The sequence below is a fragment of the Lepidochelys olivacea genome (assembly GCF_965140295.1).
Source record: "Lepidochelys olivacea isolate rLepOli2 genome assembly, chromosome: 1".
In the NCBI taxonomy this organism is placed as follows: Eukaryota; Metazoa; Chordata; order Testudines; family Cheloniidae; genus Lepidochelys; species Lepidochelys olivacea.
This window is the reverse complement of record NC_140411.1, coordinates 307,731,196-307,755,975: the sequence shown is the minus strand read 5'-3', so window position 1 is coordinate 307,755,975 and position 24,780 is coordinate 307,731,196. Positions and strand designations below refer to the sequence as shown.

General features: G+C 41.9%; 1 protein-coding gene across 1 annotated transcript in view; it reads right to left on the bottom strand.

Moving 5' to 3' along the window:
- Positions 1 to 413: 413 nt before the first annotated feature.
- Positions 414 to 24,780, bottom strand: part of CFTR (CF transmembrane conductance regulator) — a 144,345-nt gene continuing 119,978 nt past the window's right edge. The window contains exons 24-27 of the mRNA XM_084613660.1: positions 17,969 to 18,058; positions 7,046 to 7,218; positions 4,786 to 4,891; positions 414 to 2,005 (exon numbers count right to left, since the gene is read on the bottom strand). Of these exons, the coding sequence (XP_084469786.1) occupies positions 1,799 to 2,005; positions 4,786 to 4,891; positions 7,046 to 7,218; positions 17,969 to 18,058 (576 nt within the window). The 3' untranslated portion in view covers positions 414 to 1,798. The remainder of the gene's footprint in view (positions 2,006 to 4,785; positions 4,892 to 7,045; positions 7,219 to 17,968; positions 18,059 to 24,780) is intronic.

Genomic DNA, 24,780 nt, shown 5'->3' with positions numbered 1-24,780 from the left:
TAAAAAGGATTTTGTTCCCAGGGAAAACGAGAAATTTTTGTAATGAAATTTTGAAATGTATTAGTTGGGAGTACACAAAACTTCCCTTAGTGGTAATATAGGGATTATTGTTTGTGCCCTTATCAGAGAGAACATCTCAATTTAAAAGGTTTCAGAGTAGCAGCCGTGTTAGTCTGTATTCGCAAAAAGAAAAGGAGGACTTGTGGCACCTTAGAGACTAAGGGCTTGGAAAGTTCAACACTGTTTCCAGAGACATTTTGATACATCTGCATTTAGCTTAGCAACCATAAGATATAAAACCCCCAAGGAAATAGACAGTAGAATTGTCTTTTTAACAAACCAAACAAAGCCAGACAGTGGAATTGTATACAGTCTTAATTTTATTGACATACTGTACATCATGTTGTCTACTTTGGTAATAAATAGAATAAAAAATTAAATGCATTTTGTTTGGTAGGCAGTGTTCACTTAGTAGAAACAGCAGAACATTTCTGTTGCAACTATCATGACTTGTTACATAAGCAATTTGAGTTAAGAGCGTTTTTATTTAAATAGAAGCTTAGCATACTTGTCTTGCCTGAATGCTTCCATGCGTCCCAATAAAGGTGACTTTGGATGCTAGTGGAGATGTCTTTGGGATACTGTCATTTCCCCCCTCCCCCCTGCAGTTTTACTATAACATGCAATAAAAAGGACTAGTGGCATAAAAAGGAGATGTTTCAAATATAAAAATTCTTTCTATACAAATATATTTTTCTTTATAGTGCATAATCACTCTTAAAATACGGCATTCTCGTAATAAATGTTTGCAACAATATTAAAATAAAATATTCTAGAGAAAAGTTCAGTATGCATCTGAAAACTGCAAAAACAGAAGCATGTAAAAACTGGTTCCATTATTAAAGTCTACTTCAAAGTTTTTGTTCTTTATACAAACTATGATAAAAAGCATGTAAAGGTGTCTGACCTAAACACACAGAATATTACTCTTCAGCTGCTGGAAGTCCTGCCATTTACTACAAGGGGACTGCCCATATCAGCATGCACTCCACCCAATTAGTGTTTGCAAAGCTGGGCCAATAGTCTTACTAGATTCCAGAAGGAAATATTAACTCCCATGATCATCTTTTAACTGCTGAGACATGACGGATGTTGAGCAACTTACAAGCCAACATCCTCTTTTTCCTTCATTCTCACCTGCATGCTTGGAGCTGTGCAGTGTTGTGAGAGGGCATTTGCCTTTTCTGCAGTGTTGAAATACAGTAAGTGCCTGAAGAATGAGTAGGAGGAAATATTCTGAGTGGGTCACTGGTGCTTTCTCAACCTCTTTTCAGGGAGTAAGTGAACTTAAAACAATCATTGTACATTTTTTATTTTAGTGTTTTCCATTCAAGCTCGATTTTTTTTAACATTCCTCCTCTGCCACCTTCCCTTCCTCCCAAACACACGTCAGCAAAAGTTTTGAAAATTTGATGAAATGATTAAGTCGGTCTAAACGGGTTCCTATCTCTGCCCATCATCTAGTTTTGTACCACAGAAAAGCAGCTTTTACAAGGAAGCCTGGCTTACCAGAACAAGTGGTAAATCTTCAAGGATATGTAATGCCTCACACACAATTTGACCATTGGTGGGCAGCCACTTCCATAAATGTCATTTAATGCCTCCTGAAAGTTTGAATCTGTGCTTGTTCCTGCAATTTCAGTGGTGTTGGTCATGCTTCTCCTGTTTTTGAGGTACAGTACTGTATTCCCCCAAACTCCACCAGTGAACTCCTAAGAGGAAGCGTTTCCACCCATTCTCACAGCCTGGTCTCTTGCACTTCTTCCTCTGTCTCTTCCTGCAAGGCACTGATTTTGGGTCTAGACTTGCGCTTGCTTGAATTCCTGCGGTGTAGTGGGAATATCTTAAGGCGATCAGAGTAGCTGATAGCCTGCCTGAAGGAATTCTTTTCATTCAGCAGCTTCTGGATTGACTCGTATTGCCGCACTTTATTCTCTTCTATTACCTAATTAAACATGTTCAATCAATTAGACCTATATCAATAGTGTTCAATTAGACCTATATCAATAGAATTCAGTTAACTACATAAACTAGCAAGGTAGCACAGATTGATAGGAGGGAAAACTTCAAGGACTTACACTGGGAGAAGAGCAAAAAAGCTGTTTTTACATACTTTGAAATGTCAAGTGACTGACTAATTTTCATTACAAACCAGAAAAAGAGTTTTAAAATTATGGTGTTTGGGAAATGTTCCTGGTGCTCAGTTTCAAAAATGGTCCTTTCTCTCTCTCTCTCTCTCTCTTTAGCTCATCTTAACTATGATAGGCTTGACCTTAATCTCCTATTTTGTTTTATTGGCATTGCTGAGAAGTGCCTTCTTGTATTTTGGTGGGGGCTGGAGGAAACCAGGTTCAGTTCATGAGGGAATTACGAAGAATTATATTATAAAGAGCTTCATAATATAATAAATCCACTCCAAGGTAGGGAAGGGAAGGAAAGGGTTAACCAGGAGCTTATTAAAGCAGGGATATACAAAAAAGCACTGGAAGATTGGTAGAAGGGAACCAAGGGGGAGGGCTTTCCCTTCTCAAGCTGCGTTTACGCTACAGAGACTATACCGGAATAGCTAGGTCAGTGTAGCTATGTCAGCATAACCCTGTATTGTAAACACAGCCTACACCCATGGAAGGAGTTTTTCCATCAGTGTAGGAACACCTCCTCCCTGAATGAAGTTAGCTGTGTCAATGCATCCATTCTTCTGTTGACATAGCTGTGTGTACACTGGGGTTAGCTTGCATCTTTCACACCCCGACCAATGTAACTATATCAATCTCACTTTCAGATGTAGATCAAGCCTTAGGCTAGGAAGCAAGCAGAAACTGACCCTCTTGCTATGCTGTTTAAACGAGACTGTGTAAGTTAAGCATTGTTTGCCATTCTGCTATCCTTTGTTTACTTTTTTTTCTGGGGGTATTTTGGACTTGCCTGAAGAAAGCCCCAGTCCCTTTATGGGCTTGTCAACACATAAACCACTACAGGGACACACCAGAATGTTCTCCTGTTGGCATAGGTACTCCTAGGTCGAGAGCAGAATTCTCCCGTTGAGTAGCACTGTCTACACTGGGGGTTAGGTTGGTTTAACTGTCACATGAGAGGTGGATTTTTCACACCTGTGAGCAACATAGTTATATCAATCTAATTTCCTGACATTGTCACCCCAATGAGGGGCAGGGCACTGGGATGAGGTGCCATGGGGATGTTAGCACAGCACAGAGTCATGGCCAGCCCCTATATGAGTTTGTGTTTAGTGCCCCCAATCGCTTTAATCCAGCCCCAGAGGTGGGAAGAGGGAAAATGTGAATAGGCATGGAGCTGGGGCAGACTGGTGTTAGGGCTGGGTCTAGGTGGCAAAGAGCTCTGCTACCTGATCTTGCAATGGAGAGCTTTGGGGGAAGGAAGGAAGAGGGGTACATGGAGACTGGCAAGGAGTGGAAGTAGTGATGAAGGGAAGGTACAGCAGACTGAGGGGGCATTGAGGATGTGTATAGGGGACTGGAATGTTCCTGGGTTATCAGCAGTATGGAGGGGGATAGGGAAAAGCACCGCGTTTTACCCATGTTAAGTTTTAAAAGGTTAAAACCATCTAGTTATAAAACTTTGATCCTTATCATTTCAGTGTGGATAAAACCCCTCTCCCTTCACTGTCCAATATCCCATCTTCTCGTATGGGGTTGGTAGAGTATATTTCCATTACAGGGCAAGATGAGGGGGCAAAGATATGGCTAGGTAAATGGTGTACATTGCATGGGTGATAGTGGTACTTGGGGAATTGACTGGATCCCTTATCTTTTCATTTCCAGACATTCTCGTTTTTAAAATTAAATAGTTCTTAAATGTTTGGAAAGAATGTATATTTTCTGGGTGTTAGCGAAACTCCACTGAAATACACTTTAAATGTGTGTTAGAAGGCTTTTGTTTGTGAATTAAAATGTATAACTAGAAAGGACCTTAATGAATCAGGCTCCACGATGGTCTACAGAAAGAACTCCATCTTTCACATGAGGGTACAGTCCAGTATATAGAATAACAATAGTGGTTCAAAAGGGTATATCTTATTTATTGCATAGTCCACTTCCGTTTCAGATTATACGCTTGCTACTCAACTGCATAGCAATGCAACTCTAAAACGGCTATAATTTAAAGAGAAAACCATGCACTTGACCAAATGTATATGGAGGAAAACATTCTGAGCTGTATGGTAGCAAAAGAAATATTAAAACATCCCTCTCTCTGAGAGTCAGGAAAGTATACAGGAAAATATCTGATTTTAAGAGCCACTTCTCAGCTTTCACACACAGTTCATCCCATTTTCTTTACTAGCCATTGTTATCTACTGAAAAAAACATAACGCCAATACTGGCATTTCCTTAACAAATGATTAACAGTTTTTAACACAGAAAGGAAATTTCAGGTTGTTTCTAGAGAGAAACACAGCAGTCTAACCATCTTAGGCAGGATACTTCTGTTGCAGTTCTCTAGTTGCTCTTCTGCCCGTATTAAGTAAAAACAGATACAGACACCTGTATATTTGTTTTAATAACGTACAATAAGATGACAATTCTTAGGCACTTCCAGACAATTAGAATAAAGAAGGCACCAGGTATTTGAACTGACCCCGGGCAGCAGATGTGGCTAATCTAACCATAGAAGAGTTACTTAAAATATTGTGCAAAGCCCATATCTGTCAATTATAAGGAAATCACTTTAAAAAGATACAGCACTCACCAAAAATTGCTGACATTCCAACATTGCTTCTAGTCTGTGTTCTGAGAGTATTACTGTACAGTTTGCAAATGCATGCTTGAGTGTTTTTCTAATCACCTGGAAGGTTCTGAAAGATAAAACAGTTTTGGCATGTAGAATGTTATACAGAAATTGGCACATTTATCAACATACAGCCTTTTAATACTGAGCTGTGCAAGGTAAAGATTTCAGAATGACACACATAAAATTACACTCCTGCTACAGTAAATTGCAATTATAAAATTTAAGTTGTAATTAAAATTATTTGACACATTTTTATAATTCTATAATGTATATAGAAATTTATGATGTCCCTTTTAGTAAATGTGCTATCCAGTATTATCATTATTTTGGTGTAATTCCCCTATTTCTCTGGGTTGGCTAGAGAGGAGTTGAACTAGTTAATACTCTATCAAACACAGCAGCGGTGTTTAGTTAGGCCTGTGATGTTCACCATTCAGTGTATTAACAAATGTGTACCCTGCGCTATCATGAAGTGCCACACTCAGGATATGTCTCCACTGCAATTAAAAACATACATCTGGCCTGTGCCAGCTGACTCAGGCTTGCTGGGTTCGGGCTGCTGGGCTGTTTAATTGCAGTGTAGATGTCCGGGCTGGGGCTGGAATCCAGTGTCTAGGACCCTGTGAGGTGGGAGGGTCCCAGAGCTTGGGCTAAATAATAAGAGTGGTGGTGTTAGCTCTAAACGCTGACAATTATTGACTTATTTAAGGCTCTGGCACCTTTAAAAGGCCTCAGAATTAACAAATGTCTTCCAGTGTGTAATCTTTCAATGGCCTGCAGTTCTTCTCATTCCATACTGTCCAGTGGACAATGTCTAAGGTATTAATATCTCTACAAGGTGCTGTCTCTCAGACTTGCAGTTCCTAAGAATTCCGTCCAAAAATGAGTGCTATTATAGGAGATATTACCAGGGCGAGGCACCAGCAATTAAGAAATGGTTTCAGAACAACTGAAACAATTTGGTACTTGATCAAATATATTACGAGAAAGAGGTATTTTGCACATGCAGTCACTGCTTTTTATAGGCTGAAAATATTTTTACTTCAAACCAGTAAAAGATACTGTTATAGCAGGCAAGTGGCTATACAGTGAATTAATTCACCACAGGAATTCTCTCTCCTTTTTTTAATCCCTCACACTAGCCTCAGTGAACATTTAACCAAATAGTGCAGTTTTTGCTCTGGTAGGGAGATTGTTTAAAAAGTTTCAGACAGAAGATAAAGTGTTTTTATTGCTGAGTAATAAAGCTCTAAAATAGGAGTTCGTTCCAGGCAACTGTCTCATTGTTTCCTTGTGCTCCTTTTCAGCTTTTGCTAGATCCATCTGTTCACGACAGCCTTACACTTATATTGTAAACTCTTTGGGGCAGGGATTGTCTTTGCTATATGTTTGTAGAGTGACTAGCTTAATGGGGCCTTGCCCGCCAGGTGCTACTGTGCTGGAAATAATAATTAGTAATCATAACAATAACATGCTCTCGTGTATTGAGCACAGGGCTAGCAGCCAGGAATTCTGGGTTTCTAATCCTAGTTCTGACACTGACTTGTTCTGTGGCCTCAGTCAATTCCCTTAATCCATTTGGGTCAAATTGAAACTTCGTATAGTTAATGGAGTTGTACTCATGCATTAGGGATAAAATTGGCCCTCTGTGTTAGTTTCCCCACATATAACATACCTACCGCCAAGATGTGGTGTTTATAGTACCCTTTGAAGTAAAGTTGTAAATATTTTTATTAAGTGGTAAATTGTGACTTGAATTGTACACCCACAAAAGGGAGTAAGAACCCAGGGGAGTACCCAGACCCTCTGACTGTGTAGGAGTGAGTGGGGATACTTGCCTGCTTACTCTCTCCTGTGAACAGCTAGGCAGAGAAAAGTAAGGAATGGCACTCTTCTTTCTACTATGCACACTTTGGCAGAGTAGCTGAGCCCAGTGCAGGGGTAGTAATGTACCACTGGTACAGCTCACCTGTAAATTACTAATCTTCCTGGAGCAAAGAGAAAGCAGGGGCAGGACCGCGTGTAAGGCACAATGATTCCCCGGGTAGCTACCGGGATGGTACAGTTTACGTACCCTCCCTTGCTCAGGGCTGTACCTTAAGTTGAAATCTAGCCTTAAAAAGGACTAGAAATATGACAAAATAACTTTCTCTGCTGTGCTGCCTCACTGACTTCCCTACCTCACACTGGAATATAGTAAAGAATCAGGAAAACTTACACAGGATCAAGATGAGCACTTGGTTCATCAAGAAGCAGGATTTTAGCTTTACTGAGAACTGATCTGGCGAGACACATCAATTGTTTGTGCCCATGGCTGAGGACACAGCCACCATCTACAAGAACAAAATCAAGCTGGCCTGGAAAATGCTCTATTACAGACTTCAGTCCAACCTGCAGGAGATAAAAATCAAAGGAGAAAGCTGTATGACAGAAATTGGTACTGCTGGTTCTTTGTTACTGCAAACCATCCTTTTAACCCCTCTGCCTTTTGATTCTGAGACTGAGCAGAAAATGTGATCTGAAGAAATGAGAATCTTTGGTATAAAATTTTTCAAAACAAAGAGTTGGTAGATGTGAAAGATCATGTACTTCTGATTGAGACTGAACACTGGGGCTTATGTCAGAACATTGAGAGTTAAAGTTGTTTGCTTATAAGACAGAATGAGATTTGGTGTTTTGACCAAAAGGTTCTGAGTTAGCCATCTAAAAGGAAAGCAATTCATTTTATTCAGTGGTGATGTGCATCATCAGTAATACTGAGGGAAGATGTTTCCAAAAGCATCCAGGGCTCCTTAGTTACTAGGAGTAGAAATCTCACACAGCACACTACACCAGCGGAGAAAATAACACAGATCTCCAGAGCAGTTGTAACCATGGCTTTGAGACTATTTCCATCCACTTCTTCTTTTGTCTGAAAGATTACAAGAACACCACATGCTTTAGCATGTTTCCCCAAAATGCCTAGACTCACTACAATCTTTGGCCTGAACAATCTTCCAGTGGCATTGTCAGAGAAACTTTGACCTTACCAACTATTTTTGTGAATTCCAAAACTCAGAAATATGCATTATTATATTGCTATAAGATATGCAACAACTTAACTTACAGTAAAACTGAAAATAGTGGTCATAAAGGGAAAAACTGGTTTTGCAAATGCCATTTGTAATTTTTCAACTCATTTTCATTCTGTATCACAAGGCAGGAAGAATTCCAAATCCACTTCCTTTTAATCTAATAAAGGAGCTCTAGTAAAGCAGAATGCCTAAGCCCAGATGATGAAGTTCTGAAGAATTCAGTTTGGTGTTTGGTTTGGTTTTTTTCAGCAGCATACCAGCTGTGTGCAGGTCACTGCTCACTTCTTCACTCCTCAGCTATCTGCTCATTTACTGAGCCAACTGATACAAGTAGAAAGGATGCTTTCATTTTAAAACAATGTCTGCACTGGTCACGGGGCCAAATTCTGTTCTGATGTACATTCTTTGCAGCCCTTCTGATTCTGACTGAGAGCAAAATTTGGCCAAGGGAGTCTGCATGGCACTGTAACATGATGATACTGAAATACCATGCCAGCATTGCCCACATACCTCCTGGGTGTGGTGCTCTGTCCCATGTGCCCATCCGATGAAGTGAGCTGTAGCTCACGAAAGCTCATGCTCAAATAAATTGGTTAGTTTCTAAGGTGCCACAAGTACTCCTTTTCTTTTCACTTAGAGATTAATGAGTCTGCTACAGCCTTAACAAACAGCCACATGGCTTTTAGCTTATGCAGTAGAGGCTCATGCATTTAGCTCCAAAGATCCCAGGTTCAATCCCGCCCACTGACAACCAGGGTCTGTAAGTGTTACACTAACACCACAATAAAATGTTCAAGTTTAGTCATTCCATACTTTGACCTAGAACCACAAAAGTACCTAGGTGCTATATCCAGGTTTATGTTGATACAAAATTCCAGCTGAACCCGGTGGGTGCCTACGTTTTTGCAGTATAGTTCCCTAGACAAATATGTTTCTGCCTCTGGGCATGCGCACTACTGCCTCCCTCTAGGCATCTGAGCATTTTTCTCCTGCCTAAACCACAGAGTAATTCACAAACCAGGGGAAGATAGGCACTTGGACGTCTTACTCATAAGCAAAGCCTGAGCTGCTAGGTGTGCTCGGAGGGTGGCTACTGCATCAGGTCCTCAGGTGAGTTCACACAAAACAGCTGGGGGGGCGGGGGGGCGGCTGAAGGTTGCAGCAGGGGGACTTGATCCTGGTCACCCACATCCTGGGTTAATGCTCTAAAACCAGGCTGTGGAGTCATTCTCATACTTGTGTGCTCATTCTCTCTCTCTCTCTCTGTCTCTTTGGCTGAAATGACTCTAATTATTTATACAGAATGCAACAGCTTCAACAGGAGAGATTGAGGGAGACCTACATCAAAATATCCCATAGGATAATGGCTAAGCCAAGCATCTGAGAAATGACACATCCAGTTCAACTCCCTTCTCCTCATCAGGTGAAAGGGGGCCTTGAACGCAGGGTCTTCTACAACAAAGATCAGTACCCTAGCCACTGGACTAAAAGTTATGAGGAAACGTTTCACCCTAGCTACTTGGGGCAATGCCTTAGATGCCTAATACTAAAGAGGGTTCACAGCTGAGAATTGCTAGCCAATGTAGGTACCTCTGTGCAACCTAGACTTAGATGCCTATCTCTGAGACGGGCAGAGTTTGACACCCATTCCTGTTGTCAGCATCTCCCATTGGCTAGCTTAGATCTCATTCTAAAGTGCCTCTCTCTCCTCCTGTCCTGAATAGGAAGCCGAGGCCCCTAACTCAGGCTTTGCAAATTGCAGTGAGTTCTAGTGGCAAAAGTTAGGTATTACAACACTCAGCATCACAATGCCAAAGTACCATTGTGAATCTAGGCCCTTGATCTTAAACATGAGCTGCAAAGAAAGTTAAAAAGTGATGTTGACTTCAGCAGTAGCTACTGACTGTCCTCACTGCACCCAGCAACAGCTAAGGTGGAGCAGAAGCATTTAACACAGGAACAAGTGAAAATGTGACTTCTCCCCCAAGTCACATCAGCTGTTTGTAGCATTCTCTAACAAACCAGCTTTCAAGAGAGCACAGAGTCCATTCACAATCAGATCAGGCCTATTTTAAAAAAATGCACAGGATGATTCTGTAACATTTCTTTTTCACTGCTCTTTGTTTTACATTTTTCAGTTTATTATTTGATTGCCAAAAAACAGTTTTTTCCTTAAAGTGACTTTCCTGGCTCCTTGTGTTATGTCCCAGAATGGCCGCAGCCCCCTGACTATGCACACTTTAAAATAAAAATTCTTCTCAGTATTGTAAATAAGGCCTAGTTCTTTAAAAATCTCCTTTTTAGTTTATACCTGGAGACGAAATTCCCAACCAAAAAACATCACTAGAATTTGCTTGTCTATTCAGCAGTGGGAGCAGTGTCCTATGCCTGGGACTCGCAGGCTCCAAGAAGACTAAGTGAGGAGAGCCCAGATTGCTATTTCCTCTCAGCTACACCTCCCTGAAAACGTTATGTCAAATTTTAGTGACTGAAAAATTGTTTTTTGACCAAACTTTCACAGAAAGTGTCCACATGTCTCAATAAATATATAAAATAATTTTTTTAAAATGTGTCTTTTTCCATTTGGAAACTAAAATTTTCACTCAAAAATAAACATTTAGTTTTTGGCTAAAAATTCAATTTTCTACTGAAAGTTTTGACATAAGTGGGACCCTTCCCCATCATTGTAGTCAAAATCTTCCACAGAGAGACAAAATAATTCTAATCAGCTTTAGTCTGAACCTACAGCCACTAGCCAACTCCCACTTCTCATCCCTGGAACTTCCACCACAGTCTGTGTAGGAGGATGGGAAGGAACCATCACGGCACTCTCTTCCCTGTGATGTGGGGAAGAAAAAGAATGAACCTCCTGCTGTGGACCTCGTGAGCAGGGAGAGAAAGCCAGCCAAGCCCTGGATGCAGGAAGCAGACTATGCCCCACTACCAGAGTTGCCATAAGTCCAGGAGACAAAAGGGGGAAGAGAATTTTTCTGGTGCTGGTTGTCTGACTCTCTTGTCCATTCCATGGGATGAGCAGTGCAGGGGAGACAGTGGCCAGGTGGGGTGTTTGAGGGAGGTTGTGATTGAACAGAGCTGACTGGGAAGAAACAAAAAGGAGGCAAAGACTGATAATGAATGGGGGAAAAGGTAGAGAGCCGGAGGCAGGGATAAACTGTTGGAAAGGGGTTGTAATGGGGTGTACAGAATCTTCAGGGCTTTATAGGAGCACTCCCTTGGCCACGAGACTCTCCACTCCCAATTGTTTAGCATGGGAACGAAACCCCAAAGAAGGCATAGGAACAGATTAGTGCCCTAGATCTGAACTGTTGAAGCTTTGTGAAGAAAGGCTCCATTTGTAAGCCCCAGAGTCTGATCAGGACTAGCAGATAAATGGAGCTTCTGAAAAGTGAACTAGCAGGAGTTCATTGCTGAATCTGCACTAATGAGAACAGGTGATACTCATCACTTGATCAGGAGCTCATAGGAAGAGTGGCAGTCTATTTGAAGGGGAGAGAGTGAGAGCCAAGACCTAACTCTCCACTGCCTTGTATCCTGTCAGCACTAAGGTTAAGATTTTGTCATGGGGTGTGTTTATTAAAAGTCACGGGCAGGTCCTGGCCAATAAACAAATCACCAATGCCTAAAGCCCTGCTGTGAGGTGGCTGACAGCCCAATGCCCTGCTCAAGGGGGGCTGACAGCCCGAGCCCTGCCAAGGCGGGGCTGAAGTCATGGAGGATCACCTAAACGCACGAAATCCGTGACCTCCGTGACGGTCTCATAGCCTGAGTCATCACTTATACCTGTGCAAAGTGAAGTGTGAAGTGCTGCCAGAGCTATTTTACAACCACTCTGAATAGCATTAAATGACACCTAAGCAGGACTGTGGGGAAGCAGGTTCAAAAAATCTTATCAGAGAAAGACTTCCTTATGTTCCAAAGGTGATTGGTGTGTGTCCAGTTTATTTCCGGGCTGTATAATTGTATGTTCCTTTGGGTTTGTAGGTAATTATGCTGCTGGTTACACAAAAGTTGAGCGTGACCAGACAGGTTGGCAACTATTGCCTGGATCCTGAAGCTGGCACCTTTTGAATTGAGTCTACACAATAGATGTGTGGCCCTCCTCAAGAGAGAGAGAGACTCTTGATGTTTGACACAGACTAGTGTGCTTTTTGGAGGTTGCCACGGAAACAAGGAAGGGAGAGACTAGTGGTGATAAAGGTGGGAAAAGACTGTTGGGATTGGCATTACTGTACCATAAATTAATTATCCAGTCAGATATGCCGATACCAGACAGTGAAAGGTAAGTGCAAAGGTTGTGGTTTGTTTTGTTTTTTGTTCTATCATCTTGAAATGTTGGCACTCCTTACCATGATCTGATAAGCATTTTTCAAAAATGGCCTGTTTTTTTATATGGTCTTATATGTACATTATTTATATTTTAATATTTAATAACAGCTGGCTCTGGGCATATTTTGATTGCTATAGTACTATTATTTTTGCTCATGCTAAATAAAATTAGTCATCTGTGGTCCAATCCTGCAAGAATTTATGCATGAACACAAATACACGCACTGCTCATATGCATATATTAAAACATGTTCAAGTGTTTTCAGGATAGAGGCTCTGGTTGGCATAGTACAAGCTTATCTTTAGCTGAGGAAACTTTGTATTAACTTTTCCATTAAAAACATGAGTTTATATATCCTGGGGAGCTTGAAGGAACATTATCAAATCATCAGCGTAGCAAAAAAACCATCAATTTCTACCAGTTTGGTAAAATCAAATCTAAAGCTCCACTGTTTCCTCCATTCCCATGGGACTTCTGGGTTTGTTAACCCCATCCCAGAATGTATCTTTCCATGACATAAAGTTGCTACATGTGTTGGAAGGAGTGATGTCACAAAATGCTACATTCTGAGTTGTCTTTAGTAAGCTAGAGAATTGCAATGGCTGGAAAACATTTTTGATACAGATTAGTCACAACGTATGACTGTGCTGAATGCCCACCTTCGATTCTTATCCCCAAGGCAGCCAGGCTAGTTGGGATATGAGGCACTTATTAGGATGCTTTTCATTTCAGCATTATAGTTCATCTTTAAAGATTCTGGTTGAAAATTATGTCTTCCAGTAACATTTTAATATGACCAGAAAAACATCAGAATGATAAATGGTGTGATGAATTCTCAGAGAAACTGCAGAACCACCTGATCAACATCCTCTACAGCAAACAGGGAAAGATTAAGAATGAGCTCTCAAAATTGGATACTCTCATAAAAAACCAACCTTCCACACAAACTTCCTCGTGGCTGCACTTTACAAAAACTAAACAAGCCATTTACAACACACACTTTGCTTCTCTACAAAAGAAAAAGGACACTAAACTATCTAAACTACTACATGCCACAAGGGGCCACAACAGTGGTTCCCTTAACACATCCAACAATATTGTTAATCTATCCAACTATACTCTTAGCCCAGCAGAAGAAACTGTCCTGTCTCGGGGCCTCTCCTTCTGTCCCTCCACCCCCACGAACATGATATAGTTCTGTGGTGACCTAGAATCCTATTTTCGACGCCTCCGACTCAAGGAATATTTCCAACACACCTCTGAACAAAATACTAACCCACAGAGAGCTTCCTACCAAGACTACAAAAAGAAGGATTCTGGGTGGACTCCTCCTGAAGGTCGAAACAACAGACTGGATTTCTACATAGAGTGCTTCTGCTGACGTACACGGGCTGAAATTGTGGAAAAGCAGCATCACTTGCCCCATAACCTCAGCTGTGCAGAACACAATGCCATCCACAGCCTCAGAAACAACTCTGACATCATAATCAAGAAGGCTGACAAAGGAGGTGCTGTCGTCATCATGAATAGGTCGGAATATGAACAAGAGGCTGCTAGGCAGCTCTCCAACACCACTTTCTACAAGCCATTACCCTCTGATCCCACTGAGGGTTACCAAAAGAAACTACAGCATTTGCTCAAGAAACTCCCTGAAAAAGCACAAGAACAAATCCACACAGACACACCCCTGGAACCCCGACCTGGGGTATTCTATCTGCTACCCAACATCCATAAACATGGAAATCCTGGATGCCCCATCATCTCAGGCATTGGCACCCTGACAGCAGGATTGTCTGGCTAGGTAGACTCCCTCCTCAGGCCCTACGCTACCAGCACTCCCAGCTATCTTCGAGACACCACTGACTTCCTGAGGAAACTACAATCCATCGGTGATCTTCCTGAAAACACCATCCTGGCCACTATGGATGTAGAAGCTCTCTACACCAACATTCCACACAAAGATGGACTATAAGCTGTCAGGAACAGTATCCCCAATAATGTCACAGCAAACCTGGTGGCTGAACTTTGTGACTTTGTCCTCACCCATAATTATTTCACATTTGGGGACAATGTATACCTTCAAATCAGCAGCACTGCTATGGGTACCTGCATGGCCCCACAGTATGCCAACATTTTTATGGCTGACTTAGAACAACGCTTCCTCAGCTCTTGTCCCCTAATGCCCCTACTCTACTTGCGCTACATTGATGACATCTTCATCATCTGGACCCATGGAAAAGAAGCCCTTGAGGATTTCCACCATGATTTCAACAATTTCCATCCCACCATTAACCTCAGCCTGGACCAGTCCACACAAGAGATCCACTTCCTGGACACTACGGTGCTAATAAGCGATGGTCACATAAACACCACTCTATACCAGAAACCTACTGACTGCTATGCCAACCTACATGCCTCCAGCTTTCACCCAGACCACACCACACAATCCATTGTCTACAGCCAAGCTCTACAATACAACCGCATTTGCTCCAACCCCTCAGACAGAGACAAACACCTACAAGATCTCTATCAAGCATTCTTACAACTACAATACCCACCTGCTGACATGAAGAAACAGATTGACAGAGCCAGAAGAGTACCCAGAAGTTACCTACTACAGGACAGGCCCAAAAAAGAAAATAACAGAACGCCACTAGCTATCACCTTCAGCCCCCAACTAAAACCTCTCCAACACATCATCAAAGATCTACAACCTATCCTGAAGGACAACCCATCACTCTCACAGATCTTGGGAGACAGGCCAGTCCTTGCTTACAGGCAGCCCCCCAACCTAAAGCAAATTCTCACCAGCAACCACACACCACACAACAGAACCACTAATCCAGAACCTATCCTTGCAACAAAGCCCATTGCCAACTGTGTCCACATATCTATTCAGGGGACACCATCATAGGGCCTAATCACATCAGCCACAATATCAGAGGCTCGTTCACCTGCACATCTACCAATGTGATACATGCTATCATGTGTCAGCAATGCCCCTCTGCCATGTACATTGGCCAAACTGGACAGTCTCTACATAAAAGAATAAATGGACACAAATCAGACGTCAAGAATTATAACATTCAAAAACCAGTTGGAGAACACTTCAGTCTCTCTGGTCACTTGATTACAGACCTAAAAGTGGCAATACTTCAACAAAAAAACTTCAAAAACAGACTCCAACGAGAGACTGCTGAATTGGAATTAATTTGCAAACTGGATACAATTAACTTAGGCTTGAATAAAGACTGGGAGTGGATGGGTCATTACACAAAGTAAAACTATTTCCCCATGTTTATTCTCCCCCCACCCCGCTGTTCCTCAGACCTTCTTGTCAACTGCTGGAAATGGCCCACCTTGATTATCACTACAAAGGTTCCCTCTTCCCCTCCTCCCCCGCTCTCCTGCTGGTAATAGCTCACCTTAACTGATCACTCTGGTTACAGTGTGTACGGTAGCACCCATTGTTTCATGTTCTCTATGTATATAAATCTCCCCACTGTATTTTCCACTGAATGCTTCCAATGAAGTGAGCTGTAGCTCATGAAAGCTTATGCTCAAATAAATTTGTTAGTCTCTAAGGTGCCAAAAGTACTCCTTTTCTTTTTGCTAATACAGACTAACAGGGCTGCTACTCTGAGTGCCTCATCTGTGTTTCTTGCTGGGTCATCCTGCAGAGCCATATCATGAATCCTCACCTGTGTTAAATAATAGATCAGAGCATGGAGACTCTGTTGCATGCAAGTTTTATTAACGTTTCCTCTACTTGGCTCTGCCAAAAGCAGCTTTATTGGGTAATAAGCAAGGGATTAACCTTTCTCTATGTTTTGTTTCTAAGACACTATGTAAATATAACACAATATAACCACTTGAGCTACATTTTATTTAATTACAGTTGTGGTTAAGCCATACACTGAACAGTAACAGGTAGACTTAATGCCATAGACAGTTTTGAACTGCACACAGACAGTACCAAGTCTGAATATTTTTAGGGGTTTGGGAGGAGAAAAGAAGAGGTTTGGATTATAATGAAAAAATAATTGGAGCAGGTGAGTGAGTGAAAAACCCAAAATCTGTTTAGAATCTCCTTCCTGGGGCTGACCTTTGAAGAATCAAGCATTGCTGAGGGTATAGGCAGTTTACACATTGGCTGCAGCTGACTTTCTAGGGGATGTGGTCACTGTTAAAAAAAGATATGTCACCTACTCAGTACTTACAAAGGGTGGGCTATATGTTGTGTGTGATCTACCTACAACATGTCTGTGCAAAGAACTTCCTTTGAAGTCCACAGACTGATGGCAGGCTATGGCCTGGTGATGTAAAGCAGTTTGTTTAAGGAGCAAGAAGCAAGGGTACTCATATAAATTTCTAAATCTCTCTTTGGTCAGGCAGTGAAAGAACAATTATGAGAAAGACCATCTGCAAAACTGTCTTAGACCTTGTCTACATTTAAAATTTAGATCAACCTAGCTGTGTTGCTCAAAGATGTGAAAAAGTCATGCCCCTGATTGCCATAGTTAAGCCAATCTAACTCCTGGTGTAGATGCAGTTAGGCCGACAGAAGAATTCTTCTATCATCCTAGCTACCACCACTTGGAGAGATGGATTAACTACAGTGATTGTTAGTGATTTAGTTGGGGATTGGTCCTGCTTTGAGCAGGGGGTTGGACTAGATGACCTCCTTAGTTCCCTTCCAACCCTGATATTCTATGATTCTATGATTGGGGGGGACAAAATTCCGTCACTGTAGGAAGCATCTTCGCTGTAGCACTTCAGTGCCATAGCTGCAGCACCATAACTGTGCTGTTATAGTACCCATAGTGTAGACATGGCCTTGATAATAGCTGTTAAATAGAAACACCAAATACTTGCTGTTTTAACCTGTAATTGTTTGGTTTATACTTATCCCATTTAGACTGTAAACAGGGGTGGGCAAACTTTTTGGCCTGAGGGCCACATCGGCGTTGTGAAATTGTACGGAGGGCTGGGTAGGGAAGGCTGTGCCTCCCCAAACAGCCTGGCCCCCACCCCCTATTTGCCCCCTCCCACTTCCCCCCCGACTGCCCCCCTCACAACCCCAACCGATCCAACCCCCCTGCTCCTTGTCCCCTGACCATTCCCTCCCGGGAACCCCCCACCCCTAACCACCCCCAGGACCCCACCCCCTATCCACCCCCCCACTCCCTGTCCCCTGACTGCCCCAACCCCTATCCACACCCCTGCCCCCGACAGGCCCCCTGGGACTCCCACACCTATCCAACCCCCCAATTCCCCGTCCCCTGAACACCTTTGCCCCAGCCAACTGCCCCCTGTCCCCTGACTGTCCCCCAGGACCTCCTGCCTCTTATCCAACCCCTCCCACCCCTTACCATGCTGCTCAGAGTGGCAGGACCGGAAGCCGCGCTGCCCGGCCAGAGCCAGCCACGCTGCCCATGCAGCGGCATAGCTGCAGGGGATGGGGGACAGCAGAAGAGGGGCCTGGAGCTCAAGGGCCGGGCAGGACGGTCCCGCGGAACATAGTTTGCCCACCTCTGCTGTAAACTCTTCTGGGCAGGGACAATGTTTTTTGTTTGAGCACCATGTTATGTATGATGCTACATAAATAATAATTTTATAGTTATTGACCTAAATTCCTTCCCACTGTAACTCCCTTTATTACAGGGGAGTTACACAAATAGTACTGATGAACAACACAAATACTATTGAACAGCTTTACCTCATCTGCTACTTTCCATAATTCTTCATCACTCCATTGTCCATAAGGATCCAAGTTTTTCCGAAAAGACCCAGAAAATATGAACACTTTCTGTGGGAGTACAAAATAAATAAGAAATCATTTTAAAACTGCATGGCATACCAAAAGTGGAGATGGTGAAAAAAAATTGTCAAAAAACGCTGTTTTAATTAAACCAATTTTTTTTCACAAAATTGTCTTGACAAATTCATTTTAGAAAGAAAAAAGGTTTGAAAATGTCAAAATATCCCATTTCAACATTTTTTGAAAAAAATCTTTTTTCATTTCAAAATGACTGTATTTTGAAATTGACTTCATTATATAGTTAAACACTTCATATAAAATGCTTCAAGTCCAGATAAATTCAAAATATTCTTTTTCAGAACTTAAGTGCCCCCCAAAATTCAGGGGTTTTGTCCAGATTTTGGATGATTTTTTTTCAAAATCTTGAGTTTTCCTGTGGAACAGAAAATCCATTTACTGACCAGCACCATCCAAAAGTTACCTGAGCTTCATAATACTTCCTTATGTATCACCGCAATCCAGTGTAAACTTAACAGCAGTTCTGTGCCTCAGTTTAGTTCCAGTGATACTCAGCACATAGCAAAGTCTGAGTCATGAGAGGAATAGCAATAATCCATTTATACAGGCATTTTGTACAACTCTTTCTTCCGCTCTTTTGTGTGCCCTGTCAGGGAGGGGTGTGTGGAGAGGCTGAAAATTTCTTAATCTTGAGAATCATCTTTCTCCTACTGAAGTCTGTAGGAGTTTTTCCTTTAACTTCAATGTGACCAGAAGCAGTTCCATTTCTTATTTTTACTGGTATAAGTGAACATCTACACCCAAAAGTCAGGTTGACCCAGTTATGTTGCTCTGGGGTGTGAAAAGTCCACCCCCAGTGTAGACAGCACTAGGTCAATCGAAAAATTCTTCTGTCGACCTAGCGACCACCTCTCAGGGAGGTGGATTAATTATGCTCATGGGAGAACCACGCCTGTTACTGTGGTGATGCTATAGTGCAGTTTGTAGTTTGGAAAGTGATGACACAGCTGAAATTAAATATTTGCTTAATCTCTTTTTACATTATGGGGGTGTATTAGATTCTGATAGAAATAAATACTTCCAACGGTACTGAGATTGCACAACTATTCCTAATGAGATGAAACTAACGTGATACCTGCTATGTCACTTGATACACCTTATTGCCTATAGCAGACAGAATTCACTGTCAGTGAATGTCACAGTATCTTAGTGGGAAATATTATGATGGTTGTGCTCCTTCCCCTGTGCACATTGAACAAATGTTAGTTGTAGATAAAGTTGAGAGCCAATATTTTCTCTTCATCCCTTTTGTCTTCCTACTGGAAATGTTTATTTAAAAGAAACATATTTTGAAATGAAAGTGATTACAGCTGTTTAATTTCTTGCAGAAACTGACTTTTAGCCTTAGTGTGTCTTTTGATGCTTCTACAAGTGGGACACTGAAAACATTAGCTAAAATCAAGTATGGCTAGGGGAATACACATGATTCCCCACATAGTTTGACCAAACTAACACAATCATAACCTGAGGTGTACCTGGGACTGCAGTCCTCAGAATACCCCAGAGATGAACTACTATACAGTGATGCTTTGGTCAAATTCCAAAGTGGTTTGGATATGTGTTCAAATAGCCTTAATTCAAAGATTTCAGATATAAATTGGCGCTATTCAGGGCTTCAGAAATGAGAAACCAGTGCTGAGTCCCTCTCTGCTCTCACTGGAGCTGCTTAAATGAGGTTCCTGCACTGCTGGTCAGTGTGAAAGAGGATTCTGTCTGGAGGGCAAAGGATATAAATGTGCTCCCCATGCCCCTGGGTAAGTCTGATAGAACAATGCCCTTCAACTGAGCTGGGCTTCCAGTTCCTTCTTGCTCAGCTAAAGTGATGCCCCCTTTACCTCTCCCTCATAACTCCGGGCAGCAGGGACCCATAAAGTGGTCACAATTCTTGGTGGTGGTGAGCATATTTGCACCAGGATTAGATTCTTATGACTACTGGGCACTGTGGAGCTAATAGCAGTGAGAAAGCTGTGTCTGATATGGCTGCATTCACACTTCATTTGCCATGTAGTTAACTAATAAAGTAGCTATTTTAGTCCTGCAGCAGTGAAGAAAAGTTAACTGAACAAACCAGTTTTTAGAAAAGGTTCATAACACCTAACTAGCATTCCTTCCCAAGTGCAACACACACGAAGTACAGTATCTTCTTGTTCTGAAACTGCTGCTATTCCTGTTAATGCTGCTTTCAAAAAGTCTTTGCCTTAAAGTATAGCACCTAAAAAAGTGCATTTTATTCCCAAATGAGGTGAGGCGTTGTCCGGAATTCTGGCACCTTCCTGCACAGTTCAGCAGGATGCTTCCTTCTTTCTAGCTCCTTAATATCTATACAGGGCTCACTTGTGTAAATATTGTGTTAGTTTCACATGTGCAGTGTGGAGTCAAATTACAAAGAAGGCACTGTAAATGTTAGATGTTTCAAGGGAAAAAATGGCTCGTGAAATATAGGGAATTCTGTGCTGGTTATGAATGCACCAAGAAAACCTGGCAAATGGGGAACTGGATGTCTCAGGGGATTGGTAATAGATATGGAACCTTCTGCATCTTGGGTACCAGTTCAAAATCACCCTAGATGAACACTCACAAGGTGATGATATGATCCACAGTTTATAGTCAGAATTGGCATCCTATCATAGGCAAGTGCCAAGGTAAAATAGTGCAGAAATACAGTAGTAAGTAGGTGTGGTGGTAATTGCCACCAAATACTGTAACTGACCCCTCTAAAGAACATCACTGAGTGCTGTCATACAAAAGTCCGCTCTAGATGTCTGGTAGTGTGCTAGGGGCACCACAGACTTGGAGCTGAGTGCTGTGTAGGAGACAGAAGTGCTAGGCCCTTCAGAGGCTACACACATATGTGAGTAATAGAGATTAACTTTCCCAGGACTGCTAGAAACTAAAAGGTGCAAATACCCTAGCTACCGTTACTTAATGACAATAGAAGAACAACCCCGCAGTTCCTTAAGCAGACTCTAGGGGCAGGCCAGTTCAGGGTATAAAGGTAAGAGTCTTGTTGGAATCCCTGCAGCGCTATTCTCCAAGGCGTCCCATGTTCAGCTACCCCCACACCTCCTGTCTTCAGGCCACTGTGCTGTGGCAACATGCTGCTTCTCTGCCCAGCTCTCTGGTTTCAGCCCCAGCTCTTAAGCTGCCTGCTGCCTGCCCTTAGTTCTGCTGCCAACTCCCAAGCTCTCTCACAGTCTGTCTCTCGGCCCAGCCTGGTTCCTTCTGACTCCAGAATACTTTCTTCTCTGTACTCTGGGGATTATATACTGGCCGGATATTGACTTGGCTAACCCAGCTCCTTACACTGGCTAAATCCTTTCTCCCTAGCTCAATAATGAGCCAGTGGGTTCATTACAACTTGAAATTTGAAAATGGGAGGCAATTAAATAGGCATTTGTGCACATAGCTACCGTTATTACCCATGCAGTTACATGCAGAAATATAGATCTATAATGCATGTATGTTTTCTAGCAGGGGTCTCATGTCACCCAGCCAGAAAATGTGCTCCTTAGTTAGTAATTACGTGTAGTGGAAAATGGAGTTTACCCCTAAAACCTCTTAATAACAATTTCCTATACATAATAGACAGGAGCAACCCTCCTCCTTTGTCTACACTCTGTCCTAGAATACGGAGGGGGAAATAATGTCTATAAGGGATCTCAGGCTCTTTCCAAGTTTCCCTCATATCCCAACAAAGGCAGACAGATTGGTTTGATTGGCCACAATGATGGGAACCATTTGTTATTGGAGGAGAACCAAGGGAGCCTGCACAGCTCTTGGAACCCTGACCTCGAGACCTTAAAAATGTCCCTTTGGGGCTGGGACATGAATGGGTTTAACAAGATCTGCCATGTTCCCCTAAACCTATTGCCTTCCCCCAAGTGACACTGTCCCTTGTCACAGGCCAGCAGTCACTGCCAGCCAATAAGTTTGTGCTGGCCTATATGATGTTCACTAAATTTATTTCATTAATAAGTGGTAAGAGTCCAGTGCTTGCATGTATATTAGAATTCATGAAGAGATGTAATTAGAATATAAATTCTTGTATCGTCTGAGTTTTAACTTTGAGACTGGGAAAGAAAAGAGATTTTTTTCCTGTAAAGTTTGGCATTATTGTGCATATTGATATTACATGAAATACTAAATTGGGGAGATTATCTCCTAGCATGAAGAATTAACCTTTAAAAATTCCTGATATATCCATCACCAAAACTTGAAAAAAAATTAGGTCAGGAATTAGCTGTCTGAATCAATTATATGACAAACCATACCTGCATTGCCATTAAGATTCTGGAAAACAGTGTCTTGGTATAAATAAAATGTGTAAAATATTGCAAGGCCTGTTGAATGTTTGAACTAATAATCTCAAGTTTGGTACATTATTCTTCCGGTTATTTAATGGGACACTGACAATTTGAATTCTTTTAAATTAACTCTTCTGATATAGTGTCCTTTAAATTTTGTACTCTGGTGTGTGTGTGTGTTTCTTTTACACTTACAAATATGTATAAGGATATTTCTGCCAATGTTTAGATGAGCCAGGAAGAATACCCCTAAACTTGTTCAGGCCCACCACTCCTCCACCCTGCCCTTTCTGTACACACTGTAACCAACTGCCTCTTCAGTTGAGCTGGTCAGAACATTTTTGCCAAAATGAAATTGTGGGGAAATGTTTCTTCAGAACATATTGATAATGACAAAACTTTCATCAGGAAGGCTGACAGCTAAACTTCCTGGTGGTTAGGTACTGGCCTAGAATGGGGGAGACCCAGGTTCAATGACCTGCTCTTTGTGATTCTGAGTGATCTGGGATGGAAATTCTGCTCTGAATCAAGCAAAGCAGGGACTTGAAGGTGGAACTACCCCAGGCCAGGGACCTCTATCTACACATATGCAAGCCTTTTGTGAAAACATTTGAAGGGTTTAGTTTTCACTCCAACGTGAAACGAAAATGAACTTTGAAAGTTGCTGCACAATGGAATCGTCATCCTTCGGTCAGCTGTATTCATCCATTCTGCTTCCAGCTTTGCTGCTGCTCCTCGCAAACTCTCCCACAGTCTCACAGGTTTTGGAGTTGAGGAAGAGCATGCTTCATTGTAAAACAGTGACAAGTGACTACACGTAAAGTACAGTTATGGGAAGAAAGTAAGCAAACCGAAAGAGAATTTTTTTTCTCTTTCCCTCATCTTTGAGGTTATCATCATGAGAGTGGGTAAAACATTTTCAGATGGAAATGTGATTTTTCAAATTGAGGGTGTCTCTTTAATTTCCATATGCAAAGCTTTAAATGTTCTGGTTTCACAGGCATCTATGAATGCTTTCATCAGTTTTAAAATATTAACAACAGAGAATTGGAAGATAAAAGCACTGAAAACTGTAGGGCTCTCTGCAAGTTTTTCAGGACCTAGTCCTGCAGGGTGCTGAGCAACCTCTGAAGATACTAAATGCCCTCACCTCCCATGGATCTTGCCGGGAATTGAAGGTGCTCAGTACCTTGCAAGATTGAGCCCTCAGAGCAGGAAACAATCTCTATGCTGCCCTCAGTAAGCCTTTCCTGATCTCTATAGGAGTTCTGCACATGGAACTAAGGCAGCAGATGGCCCACTGTATTGTCATGCTGATTTCCCTGGATCCACTGCAAGATTTCAGACTCTGCAAAACCCTTCCTATGGGGATCTATGGGGAGTTGCACTTTTCAGCTCTCTGCATTTTACAGAGGCTACTTGGAACCCTGTACAACAGTCCTGCCTATGAACTCTGAAAGGAAATCATCTCAGGAATATAAAGAGAGAGATGGAAGGAAGTAGGTTGAATACTAAAAAGTCAAACCACCATTTGAGCTGGAAACTGGTAAAAGTCACTTTTCCTTCTTAACTCCTTCAAAATGAAGTGTGTGTGTGTGTGGGGGAAACAAAAGGTATCCTCACTTTTCATTAGCTTGCAGTCCCATGGCGTATATTTAACCTATTCTCCATGCCTGATTTCTTTTAATAAATATTGGGCATTTAAATCTGTAAAACTGTATGTGATATACCATACTGCCAAAAGGCCTGAAATAGGACATCATGATCACATCTAATGTGATCAAGGCAATATCAAGGCATATAAGAGCCTCACTCGCTACATATCATCCAGTGATGCTGTTCCCTTGCCTATACTCCTTAATTTTGTTCTTAGGCTCCTCTTCATTTTATTCTAATGAGAAATGGTCCCCAACCTCACAATATGCTCAGATCCAAACTTGCTCAATTTCTGGGGCCATTTCTTAATTTAACTTAGTCAAATACCTTGAGGTGTAACGTCTATGAACGACAGTGCACAAGATAACTTAATTACATTGAAACTGGACATGGCTGCCCACTCTTACTGAATGCATGGGCATGTGAATTGTGTGATGTAACTGTTGCTGCAGGACAGCTAGTAAGACTGCCCAGAATAATGAGGTGGGTCTTTGTACACTGTGACCATACTTCAAAAACCAGATATCCAAGTTACTGCTTCACATTAAGGTTTTCAAAAAAATGTTCTAGAAGGGTATAAACCCCTAGGGCAAAAGCCAACCAATAACTGATGAGGAATAAGAAGAAACTTCCCCTCTGGGTAGCTATTCCATACTGTCCCCTGTTTGGTTTCTTGCATCTTCCACTATAGCATCTGCTACTGGCCATTGTCAGGGAGAGGAAGCCTGATTA